This window comes from Oryzias melastigma, linkage group LG14 (genome assembly GCF_002922805.2).
Source record: "Oryzias melastigma strain HK-1 linkage group LG14, ASM292280v2, whole genome shotgun sequence".
Taxonomy (NCBI): Eukaryota; Metazoa; Chordata; class Actinopteri; order Beloniformes; family Adrianichthyidae; genus Oryzias; species Oryzias melastigma.
The window spans coordinates 21,962,139-21,979,296 of record NC_050525.1 but is presented as its reverse complement, the minus strand read 5'-3'; the positions used below and the strand labels follow the sequence as shown (position 1 = coordinate 21,979,296).

Genomic DNA, 17,158 nt, shown 5'->3' with positions numbered 1-17,158 from the left:
TGGCACCAATGTAGCCAGCTTTTTGAGGTTTGGTGTCGGTTTTGGTGAGTTTTATATGTATCCATATACCCAGTAGTCTATTTGTCACATCATATCATGCAGCTGTCATGTACTCAAGAAACACCAAAGGGGAATCACAAGGTTGTCTATAACACAATCTATGAAAAATAAGCGGTCATAATTTCAGAATTATTCCTATAAATCTTCTAAATCAGTTTTCAAATGGTTGGCGTTCCCGTGAATTTGAAGGGATGCCGTGCATCCATACCTCACTATAAAATTAGAGTCCCTACTTGGTCAAAATGCAACCGAGTTTAACTTTCAACACATTCAAGGGCCTCACGTTTTGTACGTAGAGCCTGAAAACAATCGTGGAAACTTTCATTGCAACGCATGAATGTAAGAATTTTGAACACAGAAGCCCAAAATTTGCATTTATATCTGCTTTTTGTTGGAATTGGCAGCCTGAACACTCGTTGCTGAGGTCAGTGTGAACAGAGCTTTAAAGTGAATGCATCAGAATGGAGCAGATCAGGGAGTTTGTGGTCCAGACAGTGTATTTTATTACACCACCATAAATAAAATCCAAATTTTATGAGAATGTATTTGCAAAATTTTGAGAAAAAGTCCAAATTATATGAGAATAAAGTCATAAAATTATGACAAAAAAAGTTGTTGTAAATATACTAACCGGTACTGTGGGCCCCATGTTATTGTGGCAGTTTGGGCCCCCCAAACTACCAAGTCCACCACTGAGAACATGTTAAACCACAGTTTTCATTTTAAAGAGTTGAATGCATCACCTGCTTAAAGATTTTTAATGTCAAACAAGTCATCAAAGCAGCAAATTGGGCCATAAATCTAAAAAATATAAAGTTATACAAGTTTTTCTACTTTTTTATAAGAGAATATCCCACAATGGCTGAATTATTAAGACAATTCCAGTGAAGCAGTTAAGCTGCTCCACTGCGCCCTCTCGTGGAGCGTCTGTGACACTGCACCCCCGTCTGATCCTGCTGAGGGAGGGGCCGCAGACGCTCGGAGAGCTCTCACTGAACACCGCGCTGTCAGAAGGGGCGAGCATTTCTTGAAGCTCCCGTTCAGTCAAAAGGCCGCTGCAGCATCCGCAAAAGAGGAGAATACCGCTTGTGTGAAATCTAGGTTTTTGACGGTGGAATCCGACCAACAATGTCTTACCAAGGGAAGAAGAACATCCCAAAGATCACAGTGAGTAAAGAAAAACAATTATTTCTGCTTCAGTGGCTGGAGGAACTTTGGTCCATGCGGTCTGCACATCCCTGCTCTCCATTTAGAATAATGAGCTGCTGGATTTGGCTCATTGAAGGGAGCCGACCACAGCCTTTTTGCGCACAATGAAACAGCATGAGTGGCTGCCATGGTGACAGGCGTTTTCTTAAAGGTGTCCTGCATCTTCTTTGTTGATGGAATCCATTTCAAAGCTGCTTGCTAGATTTTTTTTTTTAAACACAAGATGTTGCAAAGGTTGAATCCTCATTTCACTTTTGCATCAATTTTTGCAACTGTGTGGCAATATTTGTCTAATATGTTGCATTTTTTCCCCATCCACATTTTTGTCATTTATATGGAGGAGCTGAAACGAATAGGTCTAATTTAATTGAATCTTTAGAAGAGAAGAAAGAAAAAAAAAAAGCCCCCCTCCCTTGCAGAAAGCACAGACAGGGCTTGTGTTGCAGGCTGGTGCGGCACAAGAGTGAGACGGGGAAAGCTGAGGAGGGGGAAGCAAACACACCCATTTGTGATGTGATCAGACAGAGCTTGTATTCCTGCATCCCAAGAGGGGGGGGGGTAGAAGCCTCCTGTCAGAGCATAGAGGGAGGGGGTTGAATTCAGGGCAAAGTGTTACACAGCAAGGCAGCTGGGAGCTGGTGGGTGTTACAACTGCAGAGAAGCCCCTGCCACTCCCACTGAATGTGTCTGTGCCTGACTTCCGGTTTTCATTGTTGCAGCTCAGGCTGCAGTGCTGCACGGCTGTGGGAGAGGCGGCCTTTGTCTTACCTCCTCAACTGATTTGATTTGAACCACGCACGCCATGTGTGAGCTGATCTTTCCACATCTGTGTTGCATGCATCAATGTGCGCCCGGCCAGCTTAAGGCTCCTCCAGGAGAGTCATTAGAGGCAGACACTGGAAGGGACCAAACCTCTACAGGAAAGATGGGTGTAGCCTCTCTCAGAAACTAGTTGATGTCTAAGTATTAACCATTTCCAAATGTGAAATCATGGAAATGCTGCATCAAAACACATTAGTTTAAAGGTTTGTTTCATTAAAAAAAACCCTCATAGATGTAAAATATATTTCATGAAGATGAGAAGACTAAATTGAGAAAAAGGTCTTTATTTCTTGCATGTTTGTATTTTATGTCAGTCTCAAACCAAAGCAGCACAAGTTTTAAAAAAATCCCTGCACTCTTTTTTTTTCCCCCCACGGTCATCTTGCATGATGCACCCTAAACATTTCACCCTTTTGTTCTTATTTGAGCTATTAACATTTATTTTCAGGCAAGGAATTAGATAAAAAGTAGATTTATGCAAAATAAAAAAATACTCATTCAAAAGTAATAAATTGACAAAGTTTACATACCACTTTTCTCAGAAAATGATAAGTCAAAAGGGGATAACAATACAAGAGGAAGAAATATGGGAAAATAACCAAGTTTTAGGAGACAATAAATATAAAACCACAAATCTGCTGTTAAAGAAATAACTAAGCCCCTGTCAAAACATTTATGCTTTCTCTGGAGCTGATATCAGTAGAATCAAATGGAACCAAAAATCTATTTTTTCTTAATCAAACTACTTTTGAGTCAGATCCATTGATGAAATAGACATGTTAATGCACACAGGTGTTAAGGGGCGTGCATACTGACTTTTTTCCTCTTTTTTTTTTTAAATGCACATTAAGGAGCTTTTTGTTCCACTTTAGATGACATTTTTTTTGTACAAAATCTTGCATTTTTTGCTGCTAAACAGTGCTGAAGCATCCTCTCTGCTACTTTGACTACACATTCCTGGGTTTGTGGATACAAACAGGAAAACTAGAGGCAAGATGACAGGAAGTTCTAAAATTCCATAAAGCAAACAAATAGATATTTGTCCCCCAAAAAAACCCCACTCAAATAATATGACCTCCCACAGATACAAAAACAAGACAATTCCACACAATGTGTAACTGAACTGCAGCAGTGGCCTTTTATAAAGTGAGGTCTAATTAACAAACGAGGAGCAGCTGTGATGATTACAAACTACAACCAGGTGAGTCATCAGCAAACGGAAAAACACGAGAAACCCTATAGAACTTCAATAAAACAAAACAAAACATCAAATCTAATATGTTTAAACATGTATCCCCCAAAATCTATCTTTCATAGAAGATTAAAAAAGTAAAAAGACAGCCTCATAAACTCACATTAGAGCTCTGCTATATATTAATTTAGGTGCAAAATGATTTATGTTTAAAATTATAACCAAAATATAAAAATAGGCATTGAGTTAAATGACAACTTGGTAAGATATATATAGAGAATAAAATGAAACAAAGGCACTTGGCAGGCTGGGATGCATGGCACCCTAGGCGAAAAGTGATCTTCTCCAGTGTTAAAGGTTTAAAGCTTAAACCTTAAGCATTGTTAAGGTTTTAAAACTGAGGAAGAAAAACTAGATCACCAGTTAAATTCTTATTTTTAGAGTATTTTTCAACCGAAATGCCTTTTTTTTTGCACCGGGCAAAATCATAGATTATGTTAAACTTTTAAGTTATTTTTATTTAAGTTTTTAATTATTACTTTTGTAAATTTTACAAGAAGTAAGTGGTGTGTCAAACTTTAAAAAAGAAAAACATGAATATATAGCCTAATCATTGTAATTTGATGCCCCCTCCAGCAGCTGCCGCCCTAGGCAGCCGCCTAGGTTGCCTAAGACCAGGGCCAGTCCTGGCACTTGGTCTTGCACAACAATATTATGACTTTATATCTATTTATGTGCAAAAAGAGCTCCTTTGTAGTTCTCATGTATTGCATTGACATTTAGTCCATTATAGTTGCAAGAATCATCAGTGACAAGAAAACCAAATAATTCGACTTAAAGAACACAAACAATCCTGTAAAGGGGTCACAAGAAAATAAAAAAGAAATAAAGTTTTCCATAAATATCCAAGCAAAACCTTGACTTTTTTTCACTAATTTAATTTACTTTAAATAGTTGTTGTAGCTCAGAAAAAAACCCTCACTGTTAGGTCTTAAATAAACACAATAAATGCATTTAATTGTAGGAAGGATATTTTCCAGAATCTCATAGCAATTTGTGCAGTGGATGTTAGCAGTTAGGAAAATCTGTGCAAATCCAAAAGTGACGCTATGGGCATCCTGAACACCCAGAACCTCGGACATTAAAACACTTCAATTCAAGTTAGACACTTTTCTTTACTGTATATACTAACTTACACATTTAGATTTCCTTCATTTAACCTCCCCTCTCACAGCTGTTTTCATGTGTCCATTCCCTCCTAGAGTGAGTGTCAGACTCGTAGGTGTGGCTCTTCCTTCCCTACACTCGCAGCAGCGTCAGCGTGGTTCCAGGCTGGAACATGTCACCAGCAATCTTCTCCGGTCGGATTGAGCATCTGCGGGTTTTGAAGCAAGTCCAGCAGACAGCCGCTACTTTCAAAAAGTGAAACCTGCTCCCCTTGACAAAAAAAAAAAAGCAGCAGTTTTATCTTGAGGGCAAACATCATACCCAAAGGCCACCCATACAGCGTGAATCACCATGGCGATCAGGGTCCTGTCGTCAAAGCAAGAAAACACAGCTTTGTTTGCTCTGTCATGCTGTTTGACACCGAATTGATAAAAAAATATCTTTGATAAGCATTTCATAGACATCTTGACTAGTTGAGATGATAATGTGACCTGTCAGACTCTGTCCGGATAGTTTCTTCTCGTCACCATGGTAACAGGATTTCACTGTCCCAGCCTATCACAAGAATCCAGACAAGCAGGATCTTCCCTGACTGTGGCTGGCAGAGGTCTCCACGATTCATTTAGACGGAAAAGTTTCATTGTTTTTTTATACATTTCCAAAATCTCCAGTTAAAGAGTAAATATTTTTATTGCTAGGCAACATGGCTGCTGCACAGAAGATGACTTCCCTCTTCCACTGGACCCTGCCGGCCTCGCCATGGCTCCCTCCGCCCACACAAAGGGGGGGGGCTGTCATTTCAGTATTGGAGGTCTCCCATAACGTCATCCTCCTTTGTGACCTATTTTGCGGTTTTCCTGGACCGTCCTTACTAATTAACCAGCACAAAATGGCAATTAAGTCATTTGCATCCCGGTTTATTAGCGCCTCCCTTTGCTGCATGGAAAAAAGCTGTCACTGGGCATCAGCATAGTCGTATGAGAACAACATCCTGTCATCTATTTTTGCTTACTCCTGGGTTGTGTAACAGAAAATGACCGTTTCCTGTGCAATGGGAAGGGCTTTTGCCCTAACATTTTTTTGTTATAGAGTCGAATGGCATGAACTTCACTTGATTTTGATGTGGATGAGCTTGTCAGCACATGTACTACAGGTTAGGCAGACTGAGAAATTTGAATTTTAGATGAACAATAAAATCCAGGAAAAAAAACTGCATCAGGCAAAAAAAAGTAAATTGAAGACATTTAGCTACATTTCTAAAAAATGATGAATTCAAACCAAAAAAATGGTTAATGCATTGACAATCAAGATATCTGATTTAATCTTATCAAAGCATCCCAATGATTCTTGCATTTTGCATAGCTAAATCCATTATCTTGAAACATCCTGAGGTCAACCAGCTCAAGGTTTTCTATATAACTCTCAGTAAAAGGCAATAAATGTCAAAGTGATCGCTACAGTGAGAAAAATCCAGACTGCATTATTGCTCCATCCTATCAATGTGGAAGCAAATGGTCGAGTTTCTTCCCATGACCACAGAAGAGCGCAGATGCTTTAACTGCAGCAACGTGACTGCTAAAAAGCCACAAGAGTCACATTTCATAGGAACGGAGAATGTTGTTTTGACAGGTGGATGTGAAAAGTTTCTGATGGCGTGTCTGATGGCTCCAGTTTAGTGCAAAGTCTGTTCAAAAAGCACATAAAGGGAAAAAAAAGAGTGATCTGACAAAATCAAGGAGAGATTCTTTCTAAGCTAGCAATTCTCTGATGATGATGATGATGATGGAAGATTTGACAATGTAGGAAAACAAAAGGTTTTCCATTCCTGTGTTTGCATGTAAACATGTGCACAGACTCTCTAGCTTGGATTCTATAAATGCAACATTACTGTCTCCACTTTTGGGGCAACTTTTTTGGGAAATTCTGTAATTTATAAGGCACATTGCGCAAGACAAAAGAGTCAGAGATAAGTTTGTCTGTCAGTCAGTCTTTATTAACTGCATTCACAGTAATTCTAGACCTTGTTTATGACATGCTACAGGTTAACCACGTTAGCAACATTAGCCATATTAGCATATTTACAATACCTGTAACTTCTAACATTGTTTGTAATACGTAAGAAACAGACTAATACAGCTAAAGCAAACGTTATTGTCACTACACTAACTCACAACCTTGTTAGTAACACCGCGACAGGTTAGCACGATAGCATATTCACAATAACACCAAACCTTGATTGCAGTTTGTAAAAAAAAGATTGACATTTTGACCAAGTGCTATGTACCTCTCAAAATCGCCTCAACATTAGGCCCATATAAGGTGTTTCGGATTCTAAATGACTCATGAATAATCTCAACATCTACTTTACTTCCTGTAATTCTAGAGCTTGTTTGTGACACACGACAGGTTAGCCTCATAAGAAACGTTAGCCACGTTAGCATATTCACAATTTTTGTGACTCCTAACTTTGGGTACGTCAGAATTCCATCTCTACTTACTATAATATAGTGCACTATATAGTGCGTTCGCCATTTTATAGTGCTGTCCGAATCTACAATTCAAAAATCGAGAGCCATAGAAATTTTCCAGAAGTCTTTGGGAAAAACTAGTGGGCATCGATGCTCACTTCACTGGCGAATATAGACCACAATGCATTGTGTTTGAACAAAAAAAAGTGTTTAATGTAATTTTTAAATAAACTGTCAATGTTTCCATCAACATCAAGTCACAAATAGAGGTAAAATGATCATATTGATTAGATTTTCACTTAACTTAACTCTTAAAAAAATTAAGTCTTTTAAGCGTGCCTTAAAGTGCAGAAAATATTGTAGATTTTAGGAAGTGGACTTACAACTCTGCTTTAATTGCGTTGAAGCTTTCAGCTTTCCAGCCCGTAGTTTTTTTTTTTTTTCTCCATCCGGAAACAGGAGTGGATGCATTCCATTTTCCATCCAGCTAGTTAATAAAAAGGTATTGATTGTTATATGAACTCGCTTTCTTGGATTTTACCATGAGTCAAAGGTCTGCAAATGGAAGCGTGACTCTCTTTTCAGTACTCCTCTCACTGAGCGGATCAGTAAGTCAGCCATGCATGAGGGCCCAGTCCTGACTGCAGCGCCATATATCAGACAAAGAGAAATCTTTAAATCTGATGATCTGCTGAACTGCAGCTCAAGCTCTGCTTCTTAATATCTGTAGTAACTATATTTGAGTTTCAGAAAACAAATATTTTTGCTTTGTTTAAGCATTTCACAAAAAACAGATTCATTTTTTATGGTTGTTGGATTTTAGATTCTAAGTAATGTGTAAAAAAGCACCATTAAAGTGTAAAGGAAGGTACTGCTGATGCTTTTTGACTGTGCTCTGTATTGGAAGGGGCTGTCTGTGAGCGAATGAGTGACAGTTTTAGGGCAGCGAGCTCAGCAGTCTGATGTGTGCAGGAGCCAATGACTGCGTGTTTCTATGGGAGGCTTCAGGGTGGGGCTGCATGCAGATTCTGGGCTTGGTTTCAATGCGCTCCATCACCACACACACATCACCACCATTTACAAATAAACTGAGATTGGGTGTATGGGCTGATATTTAGCAATCTTATATATAAGTGAAAACTGTTTGTTTTTTTATTCCTTTCTCTGCCCGCAGTGATGAAACTTTGGGTGCTCAGCCAGGGGTGTGAACTGCTGCACACATGCGCTCATGGGAAAATGTGGAAGCAATGTAACAAGGCTGAACTTGTTTGTTTGATGTGAAAATAATAGAATGTATTTTTCTTTGTAATTTAGATTTATGATTTAATGTTTTTTTAAATCAAACACACTTGAGCTTTTTTGCATTTTAAGAAAGCCTTCAAAGACACAACTAAAAAGACATGTTGGAAGTTAAAAGTACATTTACTTAAGAAGAATTGGTTAACAAATATAATTCCAAAAACTCTATACTTAAAAAAATTATCTTAAAAACACTTCATCACAGCTTTGAAAATGTATCTGAGACGCTATAGCAAATGTTATGCTGTTGATCTTGTGTGAGATTCTAGATTCAGTTCCAACGTCTGTTGAATTCCAACATAAACCCACAAAAAATATCACTGATAGCCCATAATCATTCAGTTTTGACTGAAATTGCTCTCAGGATGCTCCCATTCCTAAAATATTAAAGCTCACGTTCATAAGAACACAGTAAAACAGCAGACATCAATTAAAAAAAAAAACATCAAAGGCTACTTTTCAAAAACCCGAATAGCCTCAGTTTAATCGAATACCGCTCAAACATGACCTATAAACGGAAAGCCAAAGGGCAGCCGGGGTAAATGGACTCCTGTGGAGCAGAAATAGAGTAATATAAAGCTGGAAAAAACCCTTTATTAACTGAAAACAAGGAAAACCCGTACATGAGTTAAAGTATTTGTTAGATCTGACCAAAGCCTGATTGTCCATTAAATAGAGACCCAGAGAGATGATTGTTGGTGATTTGGGGTTTCCTAAACAAGGCTGTAATTGGGTAGATTCTTCTTTATAATTTGAATCTCAGAAATAATGGAAAATAACAAGGATCTTAAGGCTTTGACAATGTCTCTAAGGACCATCAGATCAAGAGTCTCACATGACCAGCTAAGTTTCCAAACTTGAACCTCATACAAAGATTAAACTGAGATTAAACTGATGGTTATGAGCCATTAAATGCAGTTGAACAGCTTGAATTTTTGCACCAGGACTAACATAAATTTAGAAAAGTGACAGACTGGCACTAAAGATGCCAAGAAACACAAAAATAATCACAAATCAAAATAATTACATTATAGTAATTTGTGAAGATTTTTTTCAAGTCAAAATATTTATTTATTTTTATTTATTTATTCATTTTGCATGATTTCATAAAACTATGCAATTTTGCTTTGTTTGAACCATTTTTTCTTTATGTTTTTTATTTTTTTCCAAATAAAATTATTTTTAATTCAAAAATAAAGCATAATGCATTTTGATGATTAAGTATTTTGATCAAAATATAAAGTTGCCTCAATAAAATGTTTACTTTCCTTAGACATATTGTGTAAAACATATAAACATCAGGTATAAATTCAGTGTTTGCCAAAAATCTTTACTTCCCTCTCTGCTGAAAAACACATAGAAAAAACAAATCCATCTCTTCTATAGCAACCTGTTGCCATGGCAACAACCCACCTTGATGGTGTGGCAGGAGTAAAGTTATGGTGCCATTGGGATACCCAGGCCGGAATAAAAAGAAATACTGACTTGCTCCACTAATTCGTGTTTTTACAGTTCTGTAGCACATAAATGACATAGGACTTTATTTTATCCCAAAACAGGGAAATTCCTGAAATCCCATTCCTACATTCCTAAATCCTACATGTTTTGCTGGATGGAAGGATTATGCAGAGTTCAACATCCACAGCTGGTTTTGTTGCATAACAACATTAACAAAGTCGAGTTGTCAAAGCCTGATTAGTGCTTTAAAGCTGCATCAGCAGCAGCAGCAGCACACTTTCCTTTAACATTAATGCAGATGCTCATTATAGACTGTAAAGAAAGCTTATGGACTCTTAAAAGGCTTTTCCTGCATATAAATGTTGATCAGGCTGGATGCAGCTTTTAACAAACATAGATGAGCTGTAGAACTGGTTTCTGTGAAGTATTTATTTTCCAAAAAATGTGTTTCGATTCATCACCTTTTGCTTTGAAGTGATTTGATTGAAGATTACAAAAAACAGCCCATTTCATGTATGTGATGAATATCCCCTCATATAGGCTGTTTTTCTGGGCGGACAGACTCACTGGGTGGTCTGTAGCCAAACTGTGTTTGATGTGTTTGCATGGAGAAAGACTTCCAAACATAATCATCCGTTTGTGAATGAATGTCTTGTTGTATTTGTAGAATAAGAGAAGATGCTGTTGCCTGAGCCGTAAAAATGAAAGTCTAGATGAAGCACAAAAAAGCCATGACTTTCTTATTTATTCAACACAACTCTGAGCCAGACTAAGTCCTAACCACTCGTCTATTTTTTGCTCTTGTTTCTTTGTTGCTGCTGCAGAGCGACAGGCTTCTGATCAAAGGCGGCAGGATTGTGAACGACGACCAGTCTTTCCACGCTGATATCTACATGGAAGATGGCCTCATTAAGTAAGAACTTTTATTTTTTTATTTTCAGAAACCTTTAAAATTTGCTGGATTTCAGTGGATCGCAATGACTTATATTGTATTTAACTGTAATTTATTTTCCAAATTTTTGTTATTGGAACAAAGTTACTCTTAAACTGAGCAAAACTATTTTCCTAGTTTTTCCTCACTATCTCAAATCCAGACGGAGGTCACTGGAAGTGGACCTACAGCCCCTCATTCCTTTTCCTCTGAAGATTCTTTGTCCCCAGTAAAATAGCTCAGAGAGAAGAATTCACAGAAAGCCTGGTGTTGCATAATAAACATCCAGTCGCCTTCAGCTCTATTAAGCTGCTGGCAGATCCTCAGAGATTCTGGCTCTGAGCCCGTCTTTCTGACTGGATCACTTTCTCTGTAAAGTCTGAACAGGTTTTATTGAAAAAAAAAACAGCCCTTGTTGATATGTTGACATGGTTACAAAGTGCTCATCCAGACGAGGTTAAATTTACTATGTTGTCACTATAGAAACGCTTTGTTTAAATGTCATTGTAAAGTGGATTTTAAATAAAGTTTTGGGTTGTGTCCAAATTCCTTCACTACTTACCGTATTTGTTCACAGTTTTGTTCAATCTATAATTCCAAAATCCATTCCCCTACAAATTTCCCAGAAGTCACTGCAGAAATAGAAGGGTGTGCCGTCACTACCCAATCTGTAACAGCCACCTGATCGGTTCCTAACATGCACAAATGTAGCTGTTAGAAATTGGGCTGCAATATGCGCCAATGTTCACTAGATTGGCAAATACAGACCACAGGTAATTGATTTTTCATTCGAAAAAATATATTTTAATGTATATTTAATAAATCATTCATGTTTTCATCTTCACAACACAGCGGATTTATAAATAATATTTTTATTGAGTTTTTACTTTTGGAAATTGGTGACTTGCTGATAAAAAAACAAATAGTAGTGAGTCAAAATTTGATTTAAAGTCTAAGGCGCTACAAAGTCCTGCACTATAGTTTTCTAGTAGGGAATTCAGACGTAGCCTAATTGGACGAAAGAACCAATAAAAATTGTGTTTTTGGTGTTTTTTGCCTGTTTTTGCAGCATTTTTCTCTTAATGGAGGACATATATATATAAAATGATTTACGCTTAAAGCTGCATTTCCGAGTATTTCTTTTTTCAAACTGTTGTAAATCCGAGGCAGACAAATAAAAATACATTTTCAAAAGAGCGTGTTTGTGACAGAAAAACGCTGGGTGGTTCACAAACTCCTTAGTCTGCTCTGGTGCATCCACTTCTGGACAAATAGATCCATTAATGTCTTAACAGTAATAACCTTTATTTATGTAGCACCTTTTAGGATAAAAATCACAAAGTGTTTCACAGTAAAATTAGGAAAATTCTAATTTTCTTCATCTGAGCTGTTATCTGGATCATAACTGTATGACTGCATAATGTTAGCTTTAGATTGTGAGGGTCTGTAAGCTAGTGGAAGAGAGGGTAAACACAGAAAGGATGGGATGTCCTTGTAGAGTTACTTCTGTGCCAACAGTCCCGCCCCCAACTCAGAGGCGAATTTCTGATGATTTCTTGCAGCTCTGCAGAAAATTTGTCCTAAAAAGCAACACAGAATTTTAATTTTGGCTAAAAACAGCATAATCATAATCATAATTGAAATACCACAGATAACGTTTTTAAAGTAAATAAAACTGTAAATTAGAATGTAAAACAATCATGTTGGAGCATCATCATCATATTTGTACATCTATGTCTCATTTCCAGGCAGATTGGAGACAACCTCATCGTTCCTGGTGGCGTTAAAACCATCGAGGCGAATGGGAAAATGGTGATCCCAGGTGGCATTGACATCCACACGCACTTCCAGATGCCGTACCGCGGAACCACAACTGTGGATGACTTCGCTCAGGGATCAAAGGCCGCCCTTGCTGGCGGAACGACCATGATCGGTGAGAGCAGACAGGGGGAAGATGTCACGCAGAGATTACAGGCAGGGCCCTCTGCCAGACGGAGAGCACAGCGCTGAGTTAAGGAGGGTAAAACCAAAACAGATGACAAGAGAGGCCGAGGGAAGTTTGGGGCTGTTGTGGGCAACTCTCCAAAGAGCAGAGCACACAAAACACGGACTGTCTGGAGCAGGAGAGGTGGGGGTTTATGGTGCAACTGGAATTAGGACACCAAAGGGTGCCATTGGATGTAGGTTAGAGACAGTCACATCCAGTAGCTAACGTAAACGACACTTTTATTAATGCTCTCTTTGTTTAAAACAGCACTAACAGACGTGCTAGTGTATCACTTATGGGCTCCATTCATTAGGAGATTATATTGCAGAGGATAATGCGTGACAAAGAGTGCTTTGTGTCCTCAAGTGTTCTGCGTATTGAATATCATTTTGATGTTTGATAAATATTGGATACATTTCAGTATTGTTACCAAATGTTGTTCCCAGTCACTGCCGCTTCTGGCTCGGTATCCTATTAGCATAAGCAGATTGAGGCTTTTTTAATGGGATTAAAGAGATGGTCAGATGGCAGGCAAGGAGGGCTCCTTCTTTGATAATAGCTGAGTAGGACCAGAGAGATACAAGCTGAGAGCTAATTGTTCATAAAGAATTTTGTTCGTTCAACTATGTTTTCATGTGTGACCGTTAAGAAAATCGGGCCACGGTTTCAGCTGTCTTCCTGTTTGGCTTCTCCAGTTTTAGTGTTTGAATGCTTCTTCTGTTGATCTTTAAAATAAATGTTTAGAGCAGGGTAGGAACATTTTTTGACTCATTGGCAATTTGACAGACAAGGAGCAGATATATGGAGTGTTTTGGTAATCCACCTCAAAAGAGAAAGAAATAACATAAAACTTTGACTGAAAATGTATATAGATCTTTTAAAACAGAACATCTTGGAGTTTGAAATGATAATAAGGATTTTCTATATAGTATATTCCAGTTTGAAGGGCCTTTTTAAATAGTTAAAAGGGCCGCATATGACCCTTGGGCCGTGGTTTGCCCACTCCTGGTTTAGAACAACTTATATCTTTAATTAAAAAAAATATATATACACATATTTATGCTTTTTTTTAAATAAATTGTCCCTATCAGGATGCACTTAAATGGTATTTCAAAATGTAATGGACTTATATAAAATTCTTCAGTTATCTTTTGTTAACATACAGTTTTAATTGTTGCAATATTGGCCCATGTGAAATGTAACCAATCACCAGCCTGAGCATGTTTGACCTGTAAACTCCTATCAGTTCTACTTGTGCTACTGTCATTGACTGTATATGAGAGCTGGACTGAGTCACTCCTCCTCAGTCATTAGATTTTTAGAACAACCATTCTTGCTCTGATACATTTTTTTAAATATTCGTAATAATTCTATTTTTTCCTGTAGTTCCAAGTTATTGATGTTATAAACGGACCAATCAGATCAGAAGGTGGTCTCACGTTTAAAACGATTGATCGACAGATTTCATGTAGCCCGCTTTCAAGTGTCAGGGGTGTGGACTTCCAACGAGCTCACTCCTGATTGGCCAGAGTGGTTACCATGGAAATATTGACTCATCTAAGACCAATCACTGCATACTGACAATTTCCAAAATGGCGGTGTCTATATTACGATAAAAATGGCAACTGAATTTTGTGTGATATCACACTCACTCTGTCCAGTTCTCATGTACAGTCAATGGCTACTATATATGCGTGCTGGAGCAAACTAGATGTTGCTGGCCTTCCTCTAAACTACTTGGTATCATCCACCGTGCTGACAGATCTTCACTGTGATCCACATGAAAAAGTATAGACATCAATATTGTGCTGCATCACTATTCAGCTTGTAAAACAAATAAAATAATGCAACATAAACAAACATACGAGTACACTTTTTTTTATACTCTACTATGTATCTGCACCAGTGGACCATGTGATACCAGAGCCCGGCACCAGCCTGATGGAGGCTTATGACCAGTGGAGGCAGTGGGCCGACGAGAAAACCTGCTGCGATTACTCTCTCCATGTAGACATAACACATTGGGATGACAGCGTGAAGCAGGAAGTGGACAACCTCATCAAGGACAAAGGTCAGTAGAAATGCCATCTTCCTATTTGTCTGTAGACTTGAAAAATCATTACAGTAAAATGTCATCAGTGGGTAAATTTGGCTAAAAATTCCAGGTCCCTAAAGTTTTCAAAGCAAATATTTATTAGCTGTTATGAATTATTATGTTTCCTTCCATTTTCAACTTCCTGCATTAGCCATTTTAACAATTTTTTCAGTGCAGATCAGCTAATTTGACAAAAATAAACCCTCCTATCTCTAAAAAAAATCAATGATGTACAGATTAGATTAGATTAGATTAGATTGATTGAAGGGTAAAACGTTAAAGCAAAACTGTCACATTAATAAGGCAGGCTTAGGTGCCAATTTTATCAGATAATTTACTGAATCTCTTTATAAAAACACAGAAAGTGTTGGTAGTAATTTAGAAAATCATTTTATAAATATTTTAGGGTCACGAGAGCATGAGAACTGTGTTTCTTTTGGCAAGTGGGATGAAGCTCTTTATGGTAAAGTCTTCCTCTTGTAGTTTGGATAGTTTTCCCTTTTCTTGCGTCTGTTGGTCCAAGAAGAACTTTAACTAAAATATTTGATTAAAAAAAAGCAAATTATGTCCCTTTTTTGACATATTATGACTTTATTTAAGCCCGTAGTCGGCAAAAAACAATATTCCAAAAATGACTCATCTTTTAGTGGTTAGGGTGGTCATACATTTACTGTTGTTGTTTAGTTTTCATAAACAGTATCTTAATTTTTACAGGAGTGAACTCATTCCAGGTCTACATGGCCTATAAAGACTACTACCAGCTGAGCAACAGCCAGGTAAGCCGGTTCAAGCTTTGAATAAAAACACATATTTCATATATTAGTTTAAGGATTTATTTTTTTAATCAATGTAAAGATATATAAAGAGAGAAGCTTCGATAAAACTAATAAGACTTTATTTAATAATTACTATATATTTAATTAAACAATTTTTGTTTATTTTCTAACTAATGCATGTCATTATTTCTGTAATGTTTTTGAAAAATCTGTGTGCTTTTTTTTGTCTTGTGTATTCCACAATTTATGCTTGAAATAAACCAGATCAATCAATCAATCAATAAACCTTAATTAGGTAAAAACTTTGAAATTATTTCTTATTTTAGCAGGAAAATGTATTACTAGTCAGCAAAGCAAGCAAGTTTATTTATAAAAAACAATTCATACCCACTACAATTTAGAGTGCTGCACAAAAATATGTAAAATTACAAAAGGAAAGAAAACTTAATTGATAAAACTTAAGTAAAATCATAAAAAATAATAATTAAAAAACGTAAACATGCAATAGTTCCAATTTTAAAATGCATTGCTAAATAAGAACATTTTCAACCTAGATTTAAACATTTTCAGGGAGATTGTTCCAAACCTTTAATAAAAAACACTGAAAAAGCTGTCTCGCCGTGTTTAGTTTTGACCTGAAGAAAACCTCTTCCAAAGGTTTGCAGACTTTGATATGGTTTATAACGAATTAGCATGTCGGGCATGAACTTGGGTAAATAATCACATTATAGAAACATGTTTCTGGCAATCAAAAGCAAAGGTATATTATTTATTCATAATAAAAAAAAATGAAATAATTGTAGTATATTTTTCCTGAAAGGACAGATGGAGGAAATTCAGAAAAAAATTGATTATGTGAAGTTATTTCTGAGATTGTATAAATATACAACTTTGTTACTAATCTGTAAACACAATGAAAAAAAGATAAAAACTGAAAATGATTGGAATTTGACACAAACTCCATGAAAGTCCAGTTACTAAAACTGGAAATCACATGATTTGAGCAGAATTTTTACAGCTGCTGATGAAAAACGATTTAGTTCGGCTTTACCCTGAACTAAGCTGCATCTTGTGATGTTTGAGTTTGAGATTCCTGGTTTAAAAAAACAAACAAAAAAAAGCAAAGTTCAAGTCCTGCTGGTGTGAGGTAGATTCTTTGTTTCCCGTGGTTCTCATGCGGCTGTCACTAATTCAGTTACCAGAGGAGCACATGAGGCGGCTAAAATAGAGCAGCTCGCTCAGAAAGTACGGCCCGGTAACACGGCAACGACTGGAGCGCTTTCTGGAGACCACACAGACTAATTGCAGTGTGTCATAGAACACATCATTAAAATTGTGGGTTACTTTTGACTATGTGGCTTTCTGAGTGAGCCCAAAAGCACCACTCTATTCTTGCCCAAACAATGGCGCTGCGTTTTAAAAGTGATGTTTGGGTCTCTTCCTGCAGCTCTACGAGGTTTTCACCTTCCTGGCAGAGAGGGGGGGCATCGTTCAGGTCCATGCCGAAAACGGAGAGATCATTGCAGAGGTAACAATAAAAGCTTCCCATCTTCTGTGTTTGACATCTTTCTCCCTCCATGAATGGGATTTGTTTACCTGAGTCAGGTTTTCTGGAGCAACGTTATCGCTGTGCATTTCTGTACCTACAGACTAAACACACTGTCAGGGATGAGAGGGGGATCGTTTCCTGTGGG

General features: G+C 37.4%; 1 protein-coding gene and 1 long non-coding RNA gene across 3 annotated transcripts in view; one reads left to right on the top strand and one right to left on the bottom strand.

The window, feature by feature from the left end:
• Positions 1 to 1,016: 1,016 nt before the first annotated feature.
• Positions 1,017 to 17,158, top strand: part of dpysl3 (dihydropyrimidinase like 3) — a 31,975-nt gene continuing 15,833 nt past the window's right edge. The window contains exons 1-6 of one of the 2 annotated variants that reach the window (XM_024265965.2): positions 1,017 to 1,227; positions 10,500 to 10,588; positions 12,355 to 12,539; positions 14,500 to 14,664; positions 15,403 to 15,464; positions 16,912 to 16,992. In XM_024265965.2, the coding sequence (XP_024121733.1) occupies positions 1,189 to 1,227; positions 10,500 to 10,588; positions 12,355 to 12,539; positions 14,500 to 14,664; positions 15,403 to 15,464; positions 16,912 to 16,992 (621 nt within the window). In that variant the 5' untranslated portion in view covers positions 1,017 to 1,188. The remainder of the gene's footprint in view (positions 1,228 to 10,499; positions 10,589 to 12,354; positions 12,540 to 14,499; positions 14,665 to 15,402; positions 15,465 to 16,911; positions 16,993 to 17,158) is intronic. The other variant, XM_024265964.2, reaches the window with a different exon arrangement.
• On the bottom strand, positions 4,280 to 5,600 carry LOC112142529. The gene is made up of 2 exons (XR_002918608.2): positions 4,942 to 5,600; positions 4,280 to 4,816 (listed from the first exon to the last, which is right to left on the bottom strand). It is a non-coding gene; the product is annotated as an uncharacterized LOC112142529 (long non-coding RNA).